Source organism: Astyanax mexicanus, chromosome 16, assembly GCF_023375975.1.
Source record: "Astyanax mexicanus isolate ESR-SI-001 chromosome 16, AstMex3_surface, whole genome shotgun sequence".
Taxonomy (NCBI): Eukaryota; Metazoa; Chordata; class Actinopteri; order Characiformes; family Acestrorhamphidae; genus Astyanax; species Astyanax mexicanus.
The window spans coordinates 30,144,583-30,161,069 of NC_064423.1; the positions used below are offsets into that span (position 1 = coordinate 30,144,583).

The window sequence follows — 16,487 nt, forward strand, 5'->3', positions numbered from 1 at the left end:
ACGAATTTCATCGGGCCTTATGTTTGTAGTAGCAAGCATGATCTCCTTGAGCAGGAATTACTTTGTATATTTCCAGTAACCGGCAATCATTTGTGAAAGTGAGTTGAAGCTAGAACCGGGCAATATATCCTATTTTCTAGGGGTGTCATGATTTCGATATTTCATCGAAATCGACCAAAATTATGTCATGGTCTCGATCATCGAAGTCAAAAAGAGGATCGATGATCCCTCCCGCAAATGGCGCAGCACGCTACGCAAATGGCGCAGCACGCCGTAGCTCAAAGAGCAGCCCTTTCTCCAGAGAATGTGGACATTCTCATCTTCTTAAAGAAAAACTTGAAAATACATAAAATAACAGTTGTTTTGTGTAGCCTCAAATATGTTAATAGTTTTGGTACCTTAAGGAGCATCTTTCTCTCAGATAAAGTTAATAATATATCTTTGTTAAAGAAAAGAAACTTGTCATTCTCAGGGACCGAGTCTTATTTTTCATGTTTAACTGTTATAGTAGGATACAGTTCAGTTTGGTAAGGCTCTAATTGTTCTATTATTTTGTACATGACTGTTCCTGTATTTTTTTTATTATTTATTTTAATAGTGCACACTGCTGCTACCAAAAAAGCCACTAGATGGCATTACAAATATATCTTAATTAAATTATTTAAATTTGACCATTAGTGCCTCTAGTGTTGTTACAGATCACTTGTATCACTTTGCATCACGTATATCTTTTGAAATAAGATATTGTAAATTTGATTAATCAAACCAATGACTGACCATAGACTAATCTAAAAACTGGCATAGGCTTCTCTGCTGTAAAAAAAAGGAAAAAGAAAATCGGAAATAAAATAGAATCGAGGATTTAGAGAATCATGACCCCCCTCTTGTTTTTTCATACTGTGATACATTTTCTTAACGTATTGACAATATGCTTTAAAATGCATATCAAGTATATCATCAGTGCTTTAAAACAGTTCAACTGTAAATTTCATTTTAGAGCATGAAAAAAAAATCCTGTTTAATTGGAAGACCTACAGCAAGAACTGAGTAAAACTGGTATACATTAGGAAGTATTTCAATAGCAGTCACTGCAGATACATATTGTCCACATATTGTAATGAATTTTGTATCTTGAAAATGCCTTAAATTTTTTGATATAATGTTTGTACCGTTTGGCCAAGCTCTGTCAGTGCATTATTATGTACACCACAAGTAGTGGTTTTATACTAATTTATTTAAATGATATCCTGATTTATGTTGTATCTGATTTAAGTGTGAATTACTCCCAGTCCAAAAATAGCTTTGCCAGTTTATTAATCTTCTGGTCTGGAATGTAGTTGTTAATGAAAAATATAGAAAGAATAAATCAAAGTTTAAGAAAGGACGACACCAAAAGTGTGAGGTTTCACTATGAAAGGTTTGACCAGTTACCAGGGCCTCTCTAAACTTTAGGCCAGTCTAAACTCCAGCCTGTTCTGGACAATTTTTTAAACTACATTTAGCGGACCTCTGCCCACCCTGTTCCACCAATCACAGTTTTTGTACCAACTAGGTTCCAAGAATAGGCCTTGGAGCCTGTCTCGGCTAAACCAACCACAAAGAATATAAATCTTACCTGTTGTTACATATGAATCAATCAGAAGAATTAACCTGATACCATAAACTAAAACTGGATAACATATTAGTCATGCTAAATATTGATTAAGATAAAATACTGATTGTTTATTTCATTGATAACACAGTATATTATAGGACAAAACTCTTCCATATTCTTTCCGACTCATGAACATTAGCAGTAAACAGTGCAAGCGAGGCCTGTGTCCCCTTAGATGTTATTAGAGTTTTAGTGACCCATGAAGAAAAAAAAAAAACATCTTATCTGATTTGGGCCTCTTACACCTACTGTGTGAACAGAGCCTGAGTCTCCCTTACCTTCAGACATCAGACTTCCTGTCATTTCTATTCCAGCACATACTTCTGCATGTTTGCACACCCATGGACGGGCACTAGCACACAGTGTAGTGCACTCCCACACAGAGACGTGCGGAGCAGAGAGCACACTCCCACACCTCCACACACTCAGCTACGTGCTCGGATGTAGGCAGGGCCTCAGTGACCGCCCCTGCCCTGAGTAGGCAGTTAGAGGAACTGGCGCGTTATGTAATGTTGATTGTTCCAATCACTAAGAAGTGCTCTTCAGCAGTGCCCATGGTGTGTGAACTCACTTTCTCTTTCTCGCTCTTCTACACACACACACACACACACACACACACACACACACACACACGGCACAGACATGAACAAGTGTTGCTAAAATAAGCCTTTCTGTAAAGGCCCTATGATATAATCCCTCACTGTAAGTGTATTCCTGAAGTAATCTGTCAGGCTACATGGAAAAGCCTGATCACACTGCAGAATTATTTCCTTTCCTGTCTTCCTCCCTATCTCCCACCCCAACACACGCGCCTGTTCAGTCATGCAACACATTCTTGTTGTAAAAGCATGTTATACAATTTTGCCCTTCATATGTAGTTGATTCTTAGAGACAAGCTGTGTGTTTCCAGAGCTTATTTTGTACTGGAGCTACTGAAAGGGTAATGTAGATACATTATATGGACAAACGTGTTGAGACACCTGTTGAGTTATTGTTTTTTTCAAACTCAAATATATTAAAAAGGAGTAACTGTTCAGAAAAGGCGTTTTACCAGATTTAGGAGCATTGCTGTAAATATTTAATTGCATTCAGTGACAGCATCTTTTTTGAGGTCAGGATGTTCGATCATCCAAAAGTATTGTAAAAAGAACCATTATCCCAGTTCTACTGCTCCACAACTAAATTCTCATGGCCTTCATACCCCTCTAACCCATGTCTGGCATTAGGCATGGTGCAATTTGAAAAATAAGACAGTAAGTGTTTCTCACATGATTCATCCATGTCACCTGTCTAGCTCGTTGTCAAGAGCTTTCATTCTCTTGAATGTCCCGTAGGTTAAGGATTATTCTGAATCATTCTTCATTTAAATGAGAAAATAAACACACACTAAGTAAACAGTACACAGCAAATAGTGCTCAAACATCATCCCAGCGCATAAATCAATATTAGGCATAATGCTTTCCCCAGGTCATAATGTGCAGAGCTCATCTGTTAATCAAGGTTATACTCAGTGCAACAGAAAGGTTATTACTACAGGTTGTTACATTACTACATTAGAGTAAATGGGAATTACTTTTATTCTGATCGATCCAATACAGTTTTAATGTATTATTATTATACTAATTGGACAGAGTACTGCTGTGAGAATTTGATTGCATATTGATATCAGTTGACTTTAGTTGAAATCAGAATGTATGTCACCAATATTGTTGTTATTTGCTCAATGATTAATACATCAGTATCAAACACAGTTAAAAATATGCTATAAATTTTGATGGGCTGTATTGCCGAAAAACAATAGTTAATTGCTCTTTAAAATGGTAGTATTACTCCCTCCAGGAAACGCACAACGCTTTAGTTCTTTGATTACTGATATATTTAATTGAACTCTTTGTGCTTGCACTTCACTTTTCTTTAATCCACCGCCGAACTGTTTAAATACACAGTGTACAAAACAAGCACACGTTACAATGATGTATACATCATTGTAATAGAAAACGAAAGTAAAAAATGTGCAAGTTTGAATACAGCGTTAATACACATACCTCGCTGGCTGCACACAACCAAGAGGGAATTCACTTGCCGCAAAACCTCTGTACAGGTGATGAAAATCCACTTTTGAACAGCATTTACTCCTTTTACTCAATTTTAAGTTTTAAGTTTTCAAGTTTACTAAACTTCTCCCGTCTCAACATGTCTTCACAGAGGAAAAATATAACAATAATAATAAAAGGTCTCTGCACAACACAGGTTGCAACTTAGTTTCTAGTAATAGTTCCTACTAATATACGTTCAAATCAGTACACTCAAGAAATGAATTAAATAAAGAAATCAATTATATTTGTTGCAGTTAAAAGTAGAATTGCAACACATTCATACTATATTATCAACCTATCTGTGGCGTAAGTTAGCTGAGACAAAATTTTGTTCATCTCAATAATTTTTGGGACAGAAAATTGTCTAGTAGAGATTCTGACAGGCCTACTTCTCTGAAATTAGCTTTATTGTTTGGTTATTAAGAAACTAATGTACATTATTTGGTAACAGTTTGGTTTAGCTCATCTTGTGGATTTCCAAAGGGTTCCATTTTAGGGCCTTATAAGAAATGGTCATAGCCTTTGGCTGCTACTGTTGATTGATTTTCAAGAAGATGGTCAGCTAAATACGTGGGAATGTCTTTTGCAGTTTGTCACACACCAGGCCCTAACATCAACTCAAGTGTTGTAGTTCCGCTGCCGCCCTTAGAGCTTCTATTGATTTCATGTCCTTTTCCAGAATGTGAGGAAGCAGTTAGCATTGGGGCTAGCAAACAGGTAGTGTGTGTGTGTGTCTGTGTGTGTCTGTGTGTGTCTGTGTGTGTCTGTGTGTGTCTGTGTGTGTCTGTGTGTAAGAGTGCAGACCCTGCAGTGAATGGTTCAGCACACTGTGGCCTAACAGCAGCCTTTATTCCCTTATCTCTGCACTCATGATGTGTGGGTGTGTGTGCTCTGCACAAGATACACAGTTCTGAGACTGGCACTGAACACAACACAGCACCAACCCCCACAACACACACACACATGTGCATGTGCACACTCCTGAGCAGATACAGCCAAAAGACATCACAAGTTAGCTCTTTTGCACAAACACCAATATTTCACCTATATCAATTATATCTCTGAGTAGCACCTATTCAGCTCTATATATCAACTATATATCCTCCATCACTACTGGTGCCACAAAACAAGAAGGGTGAAGACTAGCACATGCATCACAGCGCACTCTGAGGAAAGCACAGCGACTCTGTTCTGATACATCAGCTCACAGATGCCTTGTGCTGATCAACATCACTCTTTGAAATGATGAGGGGAAAGAGCGCCATCTACCCACCCAGAGAGCAAAGCCAGTTGTGCTCTCTCAGGACTCCGGCAGCTGATGGCAAGCTGCATGAACGAGATTTGCACATTGTTCCAAAATCTCATAAAGAATGGACCAATAGAAAAGCTCCAAATATGACTTGGAATAAAATCTTGTTTAGAAAGACTTTCATTGAAAGTTAAGAATTGTTTCCCATCCCCTCTTGCCTTTTTTGTTAAGTTGTTTACAGGACAGCAACACCTCATTTGTCTGGGTAGAACTATTCTATGAACAACTCAACAATTCTAGACCACACACCAACAGTTATGATCATTACCATCCACTGAGCTGTCAACTGTGGGAGGTAATGCCTTTTACGATGTATTTTCAGTGTACATTTAACATTTTGTAAATCGGTCCAATTGGCGTCCACAATCAGGCTTCGCTCCAACTCTAGTAATTCGTTTAGCTTGTCATGAGCATGCTAGTGCCAGTGTTCAACCTCACTCACAAGATAGCACCTAAAAACTTCTAAAGCTGTGGGTGTTCCCAAGCCATCCCATGATGGGGGTCCCAATCAGTTTACATACTGGTCTCATGGCTTGTGGCATGTCAGTGTATGATGTAATAAGCTTGCAGATGAAGCAATAAAAAATATTTTGTTTGCGAAAAAAAATCCTGAATGTAGGAAACCTGCATACTGTTAGAGCTAGGGTTCATGGAGGGGACGGCCATGACAGCTGTAGTGCAAAAGTGTGTGTGAGTGTCTGTGAGAGAGAGAGAGAGAGAGAGAGAGAGAGAGAGAGAGAGAGAGAGAGAGAGAGAGAGAGAGAGAGAGAGAGAGAGAGAGAGAGAAGAGCACAGTGTCAGAGACAGTGAAGGAGAATGAATGGAGAATTGTGTTGGGGCATTCAGCCTTCCTGTGCCTGGAGAGACTGGTACAGCAAGAGACGGAACGCTTTTCTTTCTCCTGTTTTTTTATTTTTTTCCTCCCCCTCTGTGGCCCTTTTTCTTTCCTAAATCTGGCTCCTAAAGATTCTGATCGAATCCTTCAGCCATAGAGCTGCTCAGCAGAACTAGAGGGAACTTCTGCAGAGGATAGAGAACTTATTTAAGGGCTTTGAAGGTACGTTGCGAGATTTAAAAAATGCTTCTAAATGAAGGATGCTGTCGGAATATGTTGGAATATTGTGTGCTGTTAAGGCTTAATGTGAGTTATTGAGTTGATTTACTTACTGAGTATATATGTGCTGTAGTGTTTAATGCTATATTTAATATATGAGTCTGATGTAAGGAGCTTGTGTCTGGCCTACTTAATTTTGACCTTGAGCGAGCGGATTTGTTAACTATGTTAGCTTTTCCTTCTCTTTTTCTTTCCTCAAGCCTTTTGCTCTTTTTTTTCCACAGTGCTTACTCTTACATAGTCTTTTGTTAATCTTTTTTTTTTCTTTACGTATTCTTCTCTTTAATTTAGAGGTTTAGTCTCAGAAACGGCTGCTTCTGAAAGCACATTTTAATACCAGCATGTAAAAAAAAAAAAAAAGAGACATCTCTTTGTTCTTTATCCAGGTACCTCCAGGAGGTGGGCTACACGGACACGATCCTGGATGTGAAGTCGCAGCGGGTGAAAGCTCTGCTGGGATTGGCCGTGGACAGCGTGGATCGGCCCGGAGAGCGGAGGCCAGAGCCAATGGTGAACGGCACGGAGCCTTCATCGCTGAAGGACAGCACCAACACCATGATGGGGTGAGTGAGTTGCTGAGAAGTGATTTATAAAGAGTGTCTATTTATTTTTAACTTTTTTACCACTTGGCAGAACCAGATTTTTTTCCCAGAATATTAGAGATACAGACTTGTGTTGCTTATAAATTTGGGTTGCTTAAAAAGTTTGTCTCTTCAAAATTTTATGAGTCAAAAGTAGGACGCCCTTTTATTTTCAAAACTAAATATGGAGGCTTAAAAGATGGTGACCATATTCTGAACACAGCCTAAAAGATAGGCTGCTTAACCCATTACTTTAAAGGGTGTTCAGATATAAAAATTTCCAATTCATTTCTGATATAAAAGCATGTCCTGTGACTTTTGACTAACCCTGTATTGTCAGTCAGACAAGACTCCCAAGTGCTTCAAGTGGTCCAACAGACAAGGGGCTATATCACTGTGATCCAATAATCACCGGTTTAAATCTCGCATCATGCTGCTTTCCATCAGCAGCTGGAGTCCGAGAGAGCACAATCTCTCCTAGTGTGAAATTGGTCATCACAGACGTCTGTATGACACCTTTACTGTGTTCCCTCCGCAGTATCAAAAAACCCTGACACTGGCCTACAAAGCCAAAAAAACAAACCAGATCCTTCATACTTGATGCAGAAGACAGAAAACCCAACTCTTCTCTGTCATGCACCAAGGTAGTGAGTGAGTGGATGAACTGTGTGATTTATTGGCCTGTGATGTTCTGCTTTCTCTTCTCAGGAAACAAGAGATGTCGGACTCTGCGACAGTTCTGGAGGCCGTCAAGTTAATCGAGAGTGCTGCAGCAGAGTTCAGTGATGAAGATGATGAAGAAGACAGTGAAGGGAGGGAGAAGACTATCATAGACTTGGCCACGGTGTGTTTATGCTGAGCACACAGATGCTCTCACACACATTCAGAACACAAATACACAGTTTGATCTGGCAGTGCCTCAGTGTTTTCCATCAAACTGCTTTTAACCCTTTGACTTCTTTGTCCTTCAGATGGTGAGGAAAAAGGTGTCCCCGTCTCCCTCCACCTCCTCAGCTGATCTGAGCGATGACCCAGACACTGAGGAGGCTCTGAAGGGCTTCGACTTCCTGGCCAGCAGTGAAGAAATGGAGGGGTCGTCAGACTCTCCTGGTGGAGGAGATGCACAAGACTGGGGTAAGACTCACACCTGCACTTGTACACATTGAATATCATGATGTTTTTCAGTTTAAACACTATGTGGACACACTTCAGTTCTTCACCTGATTTAATACTAAAAAAGGAAGGTAAATTGCATTCTGAACGGGCCAATTGAACTGCATTGGTTGTGAAATGTTATTGTATGTAGTAGGGTTGAAACAGTATGTGTATTTGTACCAAACTATCATGGTAGAGGGGTCATGGTTTAGTACATGCAGTCGCATAAAGCTAATTTTATGAAGGTAAATTCACTATTTTCAGAAGCACTAGTGTCACCTGGAGTACAAATAGTTAAAGAGACAATGCCCAGCACATTGCAGAATCCCTGCATGATGATGCACCAAGAGCTTTGCCTGGAAAGATTAATGTGACATCCAGCCTCACCCTTGATTGGTTCTTTAATTTGCTAATAATGCTTAAATGCAATCCGTGATCAATGTCAGTATTTGTATTTTGTTCCCGAAAAAACTGATACCAACTTAAACTAACCTCGCTACACAATTTTCTTTTTCTATATTATTTCGCTAAAGGGGTGTTATGTTGCATGTAAAATATGGTAAGCTTTTAAAACACTTACTGGTTCACAGTTAAATAATTTCAGAGCCTTTGAAAAAATAAACATTTTCACAAAGTAAAAAATAGCACAAAAAACTGAGATGTCAATATTTTCTCTGGTCTCTATTGTGATTAAAACCACAGGAATTTTACCAGAACTTTTGCAACGTGACTGTTGCGCATATTGTGATAACAATACTGATATTGTGTAGCCCTAATAGAAAAACAAGGACAAGTCATATATCATAACATAATTAAACTTCCTTTCAGGGCAATGAGAAAAATACACTTAAAACTAAAATAATTTAAACAACATAGAGTGCAGCACTTTAATGTTAAGGTACAAATATCTGTGTAAATATACTAAGCTGTATTTTGGTTGACTTTAACTTAAACTTAAAACTTTTACTTTTTCACCACTCAGCTACACAAAATGTACTTTTCCAGCTCATTGATAGAGATCAGCAGCATATTTAAATGATTCAGCTACCAAAACACTGGTGTTACACTTTCTACTTCTTGTCTTTAGTGTAAAGTAACCCCAACATGCTGACAGATTTGAGCCTATTTAACTTTCTTTCAGAGCAGATATCAATAATGCATTTAAATACCAGTATGGTTACTTATAGCGATACTGGTATTGGTAAAATTCTGAATAAGGGACTTTTAAGTTTTTTAATTTAAATGTTAACCAATCAGGGTATGAAGATTTATATGTTCCTCAATACAAAGGTTCTTATTTAATTTTGTGCCTTAAGTTTGCACTGTTCCCCCTCCAGCACCATGCACTGTAGCACACACTGCTGTTCCCTTTATTTTAATGCATGCATTCCTCAACCTAGAGAGGTACTGAGATCAGTCTTTTCATTCCAGGATGGCTGTGTCTAAAGTCCTCTAATATGTGAATATGTATTTGATGTGTGGAGTGGAACGTCCTGTCAGGCTGTGTTTAAGTCTTTCCTCTGTGTCTCCCCTTTATGGCAGATCTCACACACTTGGAGTATAGACGCTGAAGTGTGTGTACAGTAGCAGCCTCTCAGTATTTCCATCCCTGTTTTTGACGTGAATTTCCCCCAGAAATTTCTCCTTACATGTTTGTCATCCCTGCACTGGATTGGGGTCAGGAATTGGTACTTTGGATGCAGCTTTAATAGAAAGCAAGAGACATGTCTGAAGAGATGAAAGCTAAAATATAGAATTTCCCTTCAGGGTTGTGGATGTGGAAAAGTCCAGTAAACTGCAGCAGCCTTTGTATGTGTATTAAATTGAATTAACCTACTGTGAGGGAGATAAGCTTACTGGGTCACAACTCTGGTCCACAACTCACCTACTTTTACTTACTGTTAAGTTGGATCAGGTGTTTCAGCAGGGAAGATGCCAAAATATGCAGAACAGGGGTAGATCCAGGACCAAGAATGTCAATCCATGGGATTATATTTAATCTTTAAACTAAATTAAAAGGGTCTTGGCACCTACATGCTTCTATAACTATTGGCTTTCTTAAACTACTCCTTGAAAAAAGTGTCAGTTACTGTTTCTTTCTCATTCAAACAGTCAACCAGAATTAAAATGCACTCAATCTTACAATATTTATCATATTACCCATGTGCAGAAAGTCAACCGAGACATGCTGGTTGTCTTTTTTTTAGTTAATTAGTTGTGAAGGAGCTTAGAGACTAGTGTAATTGGATGAGGGGGAGTGGGTATTGCCCAACTCTTACTATAATACTCTTCCGAAATATACAATATTACTATATTATTAGTAATATTATTAGTATTATTGCCAAATACAAAGTTTTGTTTGCCTACAGGGTCACAGACTAATTAAACACTGTGCAATTTTAAATCGATAATTGAGTAATACTGGTAAATACAGGTATGTTTTCTTTGTGTTTTTGGTGAGATACATCATTCTGCTTTCTAAAATGAAAGGACTAATGTACTGATATACCGAGGGAAATATGAAGTTGGCAGGTTCTAGATAAACCAGCTCTGTCAGGACCTCCTTGGGGGTCACGACTCCCAAGGTTAAGAACTTCTTACCTATACTAACTAAACTATTTAAATTAATTATAACTTGGATTTTTTTTTACAATGAAAATAAATAGAAGCAAAGGTCAAGTGTCTACAATATAAATATACATTTTTATTTTCTTGTCTAATACATGAGTTAAAACTCAAAAGTGGTTCTTGTTTTTAATAGTGCAGTGCAACAATAGTTAGGTGATAAGTCTCAGTTGATTAATGATCAATACAGTATATGAGATAAGAAGAACTTCATGCTGCAGATCTGGTTTTGGGCCATGGCTTTTCATTCTACCGAAAGGTAGGCTCTGCAGGTGAGGTCATAAGAGGAGACGTTTATGCTCTGGGACTGAATGGTGTCTCCCTCCCCCTCCCCCATAGACAAAGAGGAGCAGAGCCCCATGTCCGAGGCCTGGGAGGTGGACCAGGGCCTCATCTCTAAACTCAAGGAGCAGTACAGGAAGGAGCGCAAGGGCAAAAAGGGGGTGAAGAGTAAGTTGGGCCAGGCTTTCGTCTTTCGCTTCTTTCTCTCTGAAAAGCATCAGTCTGAGAAGCTTTCTTTAGATAGACTACGATAAAAGAGGCAGATCCATTCAGCTCTCTTCTTCCCTTCCTGTAGCTTTGTGTAGGTGACACCTTCATTTGGTGTGTGTGTGTGAGTGTGTGTGTGTGTGTGTGTGTGTCACCACCATGCTAATGGGATTTCTTTGTAGAGGCTATTTCCTTTATCCATCCGTATTCTCAGCTCTACTGTCATCTCCGCCTCCCTCCCTCCTTTCCACACTCGTTCGTTTGTTCTCTCATCCCTTTCTCTTTTTTTCCCTTCATCTCTCCGTTAAATCAGCCATGCTCGGAATAAGCAAGCTTCGCACCTGCTCCCTCTCCTCCTTCCACACAGCCTTTGTTTATCTTTCTCTTTATTTTGCTCCCATTATCTTTGTTTTTTAGGCTCCTCTGCTGCACAGTTGTAGGACAGCATTGTCTTCTGTTCTTTGGTTCTTCTTTGGTTTTCTGTTTGTTTTTCTGCTTTGCTCGGTTTTCTGTTGTTTCTCCTTCTTTCATTGCCTTTTAAAGCGCCTCTTTTCGCATTTTCTAAGAGGGTGGAGTTTTCGAAAGGGGCGTGGCCTCACGTTGGCTCCGCCCTGGACGAGACAATCCTAACATCTTTCGTGCTGACTCACAAGCAAAGAAACTGCAGCAAATAAAAAGAAGGAAAAAAACCCCACTGCAAAAAAAAAAAAAAAAAAAACATTGCTCAGCTCTTTTGGAATGTCTCTCACTCTTCACTCCCTCACTCCTCTTGTTTGATTGCTTTGTTTTTTCCTCCTCTGAAGTTTATACGTCTTGTTTGAAGTGCCTTCATCTATCTCACTCTTTTGCAAAGAGTCATTTATTATCGCTTTTATCGACATAAAGATTGCAAAGTCAGTTCTGCCAGAAGATATTATATAAAGTCATTAATAATGTGAAATATTTTTTGCCTCTCCACCTCTGTCTCTATTGGTCTCTATCACTATTATCTCTCTCTCTCTTTTTCTCTATCTCTCTCTCTCTCTTTCTCTTTCTTTCTTTGCAGGGCCAAACAGGTCTAAGCTACAGGACATGTTGGCTAATCTGAGAGATGCTGAGGATCTTCCCTCGATGCAGCCTCCAGTGGCACCCCCTGCCAGACCCAGCCTGCCCCGGCTCAATGAGCATGAACTGGGCCGTGCTGACGAAGGTAACGATAGATGAGCTGAAGTATTGCGAGTTTATCCTGCTTTTGTTAAAGTAACTGTAAAGTAAGTGTGAGTGTGGATGGGATGGGATGTTGGATGATCACCACCCTAACTCATCCCCAACTCCCTAGCTTATCCTAACTCATCCTGACTCATGCTGACCTCCCAGAAGTGTTGAATGGAATACAGTCATTTCAGAGAAATGCTGATTGCATTTTCATTAAAACAAGTGTCCACTAGTGCTGGGCGGTATGACCAATTATTTATATCACAGTCTTATTTTATCAGTATTTAAAATGTATTTTATTTATTTATTTGTTTTTGCATGACTTGGCTTTTATATAGGTTTGTTACTGTACTGTTAGGAGTACATATAAAATAAAACAGTAAGGCTTTAAATTAAGGCTTTGATTATAGGGTTTACTTTGTCCCACAAAATTTTACAATATATGAAGAAATCAGGCCCCGTCCACACGAAGCCAGATATTTTTAAAAACAGAGGTTTTTGTCTCCGTTTTGGAATTCCGTCCACACGAAAACGGCGTTTTCAGTCTCTGAAAATGGATGTGTTCGAAAACGCCTTGCAAGGTGGAGATTTTTGAAACCTCTGCTCCCAACGGAGCCGTGTGGACGGGGGAAAACTGAGAGTGGTACAAGAGACCTGTCCGGTGGTCCAAACCTTACCGCGAACGGAGATTCTGGACCAGGCCTGTACCGTTAAGCACCTGGTGGGAATTTTGAAAATGAAGTAGTTTTTGCTGAGGAGTGACGAGAAAACGTCTAAATGTCTAGAGAATCACTGTTCATTTCAGCATTTTTAAGTGGTATAGCGTTTTTCGTGTGGACGGGGATATTTCTGAAAACGCTGCTCGTGTGGACAAAGATATTTTTAAAAACTGGAGGCAGAAAACTTAGCTGAAAAATGTAAACAATATACCTTTAAAACATATAATAATTCAAATAGTTCCATAAACACTATAAATGGTCCTAAATTACTCCAAATGTAAGTATTTAAAGAAATATTTCCCAAAAGCTCTATTTAACAATTAAGACATATAATTAATATAGATTTACAATATGATATTATCAAAGCCTCTAGAGACATTACAGTATCAAAATCAGCGTCAATTCCCTTTCTCCAATTAACAAATTAATTAAATTCACTGTGCATTAATATTATCCTTCAAGCTAAAGTATTCATACATTTAAAATGGCTACAGGTACTTCTATGTATCCAGAGTTTTAGGGAGTTTTATCTCTTATGATGAATAAATGACTCCGCGCTCAGGACCGATTCTGGGCTCGCCCGGGGAATGAGAGGAACTTTTCTCTGAGCTGTGGATCGATTGTACAATTCTATTCCTCTCACTCCAGTTTGTTAGCTTGTTATGCTAACTGTCTAGCGTTAGTGAACAAGCTGTATGCTTCTTTTGGCGGTGCTGTTTAACTCAGCGCTCCGCAGCAGCACTACCGCCCAGCACTAGTGTCCACAAACATTTGTACATACATGTAATACCATCCTTTTTAAAGGCTTGTTTAATCTCACCCATGCTTTTTCTCTCTTAAACATGAACTTCAGCTGTTGTTTTAGCTAAGACTTAGAAAGTAGTCAAGCAGTGTAATTAAATTACACTTAAATGCCTCAGGATCTAGCTAATAAGCTCCTGAAAGACATGGTTATGGATAATTATTCGGAGTAACAAGTAATAGGATAGTAAGCTATTAGAGTTATTAAGCTAATGTGGTATTGTTTGTGATTGTGTGTGTCTGTGTTGCAGTGGAAGCTCTTACATTTCCCCCCTCCTCTGGTAAATCATTTATAATGGGAGCAGATGAAGCACTGGAGAATGAGCTTGGTTTGGGAGAGTTGGCTGGTCTCACTGTCGCCAATGAAGCTGAGAGCCTGGCTTATGATGTAAGTACCTCTAGTTATATGCAGCTACATATATTTTACCATTCTTACATCTCTGATGGAGACCAAACATGTCTACCAGTGTGACTAGTTTGACCAGGATGATCAAGTAAACAGCTACACCATCATTCATTCATGTGAACAATGGAGCACCATCATTGCAGAGAATATAGTTTCACTGCTCCACAGCTCTTTATACCCCTCTAACCCATGCCTGGCACTTTTCTCTACCCCAGAAAGTCTTATTCTATTGGCAGTACCTCTCTACAAGTACTAGTTAAAGCTTGTATTCACAAATATATTCACTCATTTTCATTGTTCTTTATTTATTTGTGGTCACCCTCTTTAGATTTAGTGTTATATTTATATATCTATATTTATATAGTTACTGTATATATTTGTACATATTGATGACACCAGTGTGCAAATGCCCTTGATTTTGGAAGAATCAATCAAACTATGATTAAGCTTGTGTCCCAATACTTTTGTCCATCCAGTGTGTTTGTGTATGTGTATATATAAGCATGGCTTTTGCACATGTTTGCTTTGTCTACACCATTAGCTCTTCCAACCCTTGTGCTGGAGGCCTCCCTGCTCTGTACAGTATAGTGTTTTCACTGCTCCCAGTACACCCAATTGAAGATAGGCTTGTTTAATTACCCAATGAAACACATCAGGTGCAAAACACAAAACCGTTCAGGATAGGGTGGCCTCCAGGACCAGGATCAGGACTAAGAGCCACCCGCTTTACTCATATGCACACATTATTATGCTGCTAATTACACAGTAAACATACAGGGTGGGCCAGATTCCTGCTAAGTGTGGTGATTATCCAGCTCAAACATGCCTTAGTTAACTGTGTAGCTTTTTATGCCAGGTGTTTAGATGTGTTTACTACTCTAAAGTTATGTTCTCTTTCAGATCACCAATAACAAAGATGCTCTGAGGAAGACATGGAACCCCAAGTTTACCTTGAGGAGCCATTTCGACTCCATCCGCGGTCTAGCCTTCCACCCAGTAGAGCCGGTGCTGGTCACGGCCTCAGAGGATCACACGCTGAAGATGTGGAACCTGCAGAAGACTGCCCCCACCAAGAAGTACGAGCTTTCCTCCCACTTTAGCATTGTAGCATGTGTTCTGACAATTAGCGCTGTGCTAACTTGTCCTAACCTGCCTCAAACTGTATCAAGGTTTTAAGCAATATCATAAATATTCACATATATTTGGTTTCTGACTTTCATACTGTCATTAGGACTGTTTATCTGAATTGCAGGTTTTAATGTAGAGATGGATTAAGTTTAAATGGTGTGATGGGTACAAATGATCAGTTGTGTAATCTGTCTCTATTTCTTCTCTCTCTTTTCTCTGTCTAGGTGTGCTGCTCTAGATGTGGAGCCCATTTACACATTCAGAGCTCACAGGTGAGTCACTACTAAACATACACATACACACTGAATATACACCTAAGCCCTATCTGGATAGGATTATTTTCTCAGGGGGACGTCTGTGAAAAATATTTCACACTTTTACTCAGTGATAAAAGTCATGTATCCGGAATGCAATTGAAAAAAAAACAAGAGGAGCAGTGAGTTTTTGGCTTTCTCGGTCACAACATCGCGTTCAGTAGCTCCTTTATTTCCACTCGCTGTTGTGTTTACGTGGATCTCCGTGGAAACGCAAACCCAAAGTGTAATTACGGTGCGTGGCAGTGGACAAATAGCTATTTTATTAAACGTGAGGTGATGAAACTCAGATTTGGATCCAGACAGGACTAAAATTACCGGAGGTTTACGGAGTAGCAAATTTAGCCTGTAATTTTCTCAGAGGACATCAGAAAAAATTACTTGTATGGTAATTCTGGATGGGAATAAAATCACAGAGGACCCCTCATAAAAGAGGAAATAACCCCTGGACCTCCTGAGAAACTAATCCCATCCGAATAGGGCTTAAGACCTGAATTAGGAGCCACAGAATATCAACCCTTTTGCAGTAGTAGTAGTAGACTTATAAAGTCATATATTATTAAGTCAAATACTACATTTGAGAGTTTCTATATAAAAGGTTTATTATTTTAATTTACTACTCTTTGTCCAAGACAAATGGGACTTTAGGTCAAATCTCAGACCAATAACTTCATATCATTAATGTCTTTCCTTCATCCATAAACATTTGTCTTGTATAAAACTCGTTCTGTGATATTTGAAATTAACCCTCTCCTCTCCTGTGTAGGGGTGCCGTTCTGTGTGTGGTGATGAGCGGTAATGGAGAGCAGTGCTTCAGTGGGGGAGTGGATGGAACCATTCAGAGCTGGAACACTCCAAATCCCAACATTGATCCCTACGACTCGTACGGTACGTTTACTTCA

At 39.2% G+C, this 16,487-nt stretch overlaps 1 protein-coding gene across 2 annotated transcripts in view; it reads left to right on the plus strand.

The window, feature by feature from the left end:
- strn (striatin, calmodulin binding protein) overlaps positions 1 to 16,487 on the plus strand; it is a 61,764-nt gene that overhangs the window by 39,113 nt on the left and 6,164 nt on the right. The window contains exons 5-13 of one of the 2 annotated variants that reach the window (XM_049465423.1): positions 6,560 to 6,736; positions 7,463 to 7,598; positions 7,726 to 7,888; positions 10,874 to 10,984; positions 12,069 to 12,212; positions 13,989 to 14,125; positions 15,044 to 15,219; positions 15,496 to 15,543; positions 16,352 to 16,473. In XM_049465423.1, the coding sequence (XP_049321380.1) occupies positions 6,560 to 6,736; positions 7,463 to 7,598; positions 7,726 to 7,888; positions 10,874 to 10,984; positions 12,069 to 12,212; positions 13,989 to 14,125; positions 15,044 to 15,219; positions 15,496 to 15,543; positions 16,352 to 16,473 (1,214 nt within the window). The remainder of the gene's footprint in view (positions 1 to 6,559; positions 6,737 to 7,462; positions 7,599 to 7,725; positions 7,889 to 10,873; positions 10,985 to 12,068; positions 12,213 to 13,988; positions 14,126 to 15,043; positions 15,220 to 15,495; positions 15,544 to 16,351; positions 16,474 to 16,487) is intronic. The other variant, XM_007246118.4, reaches the window with a different exon arrangement.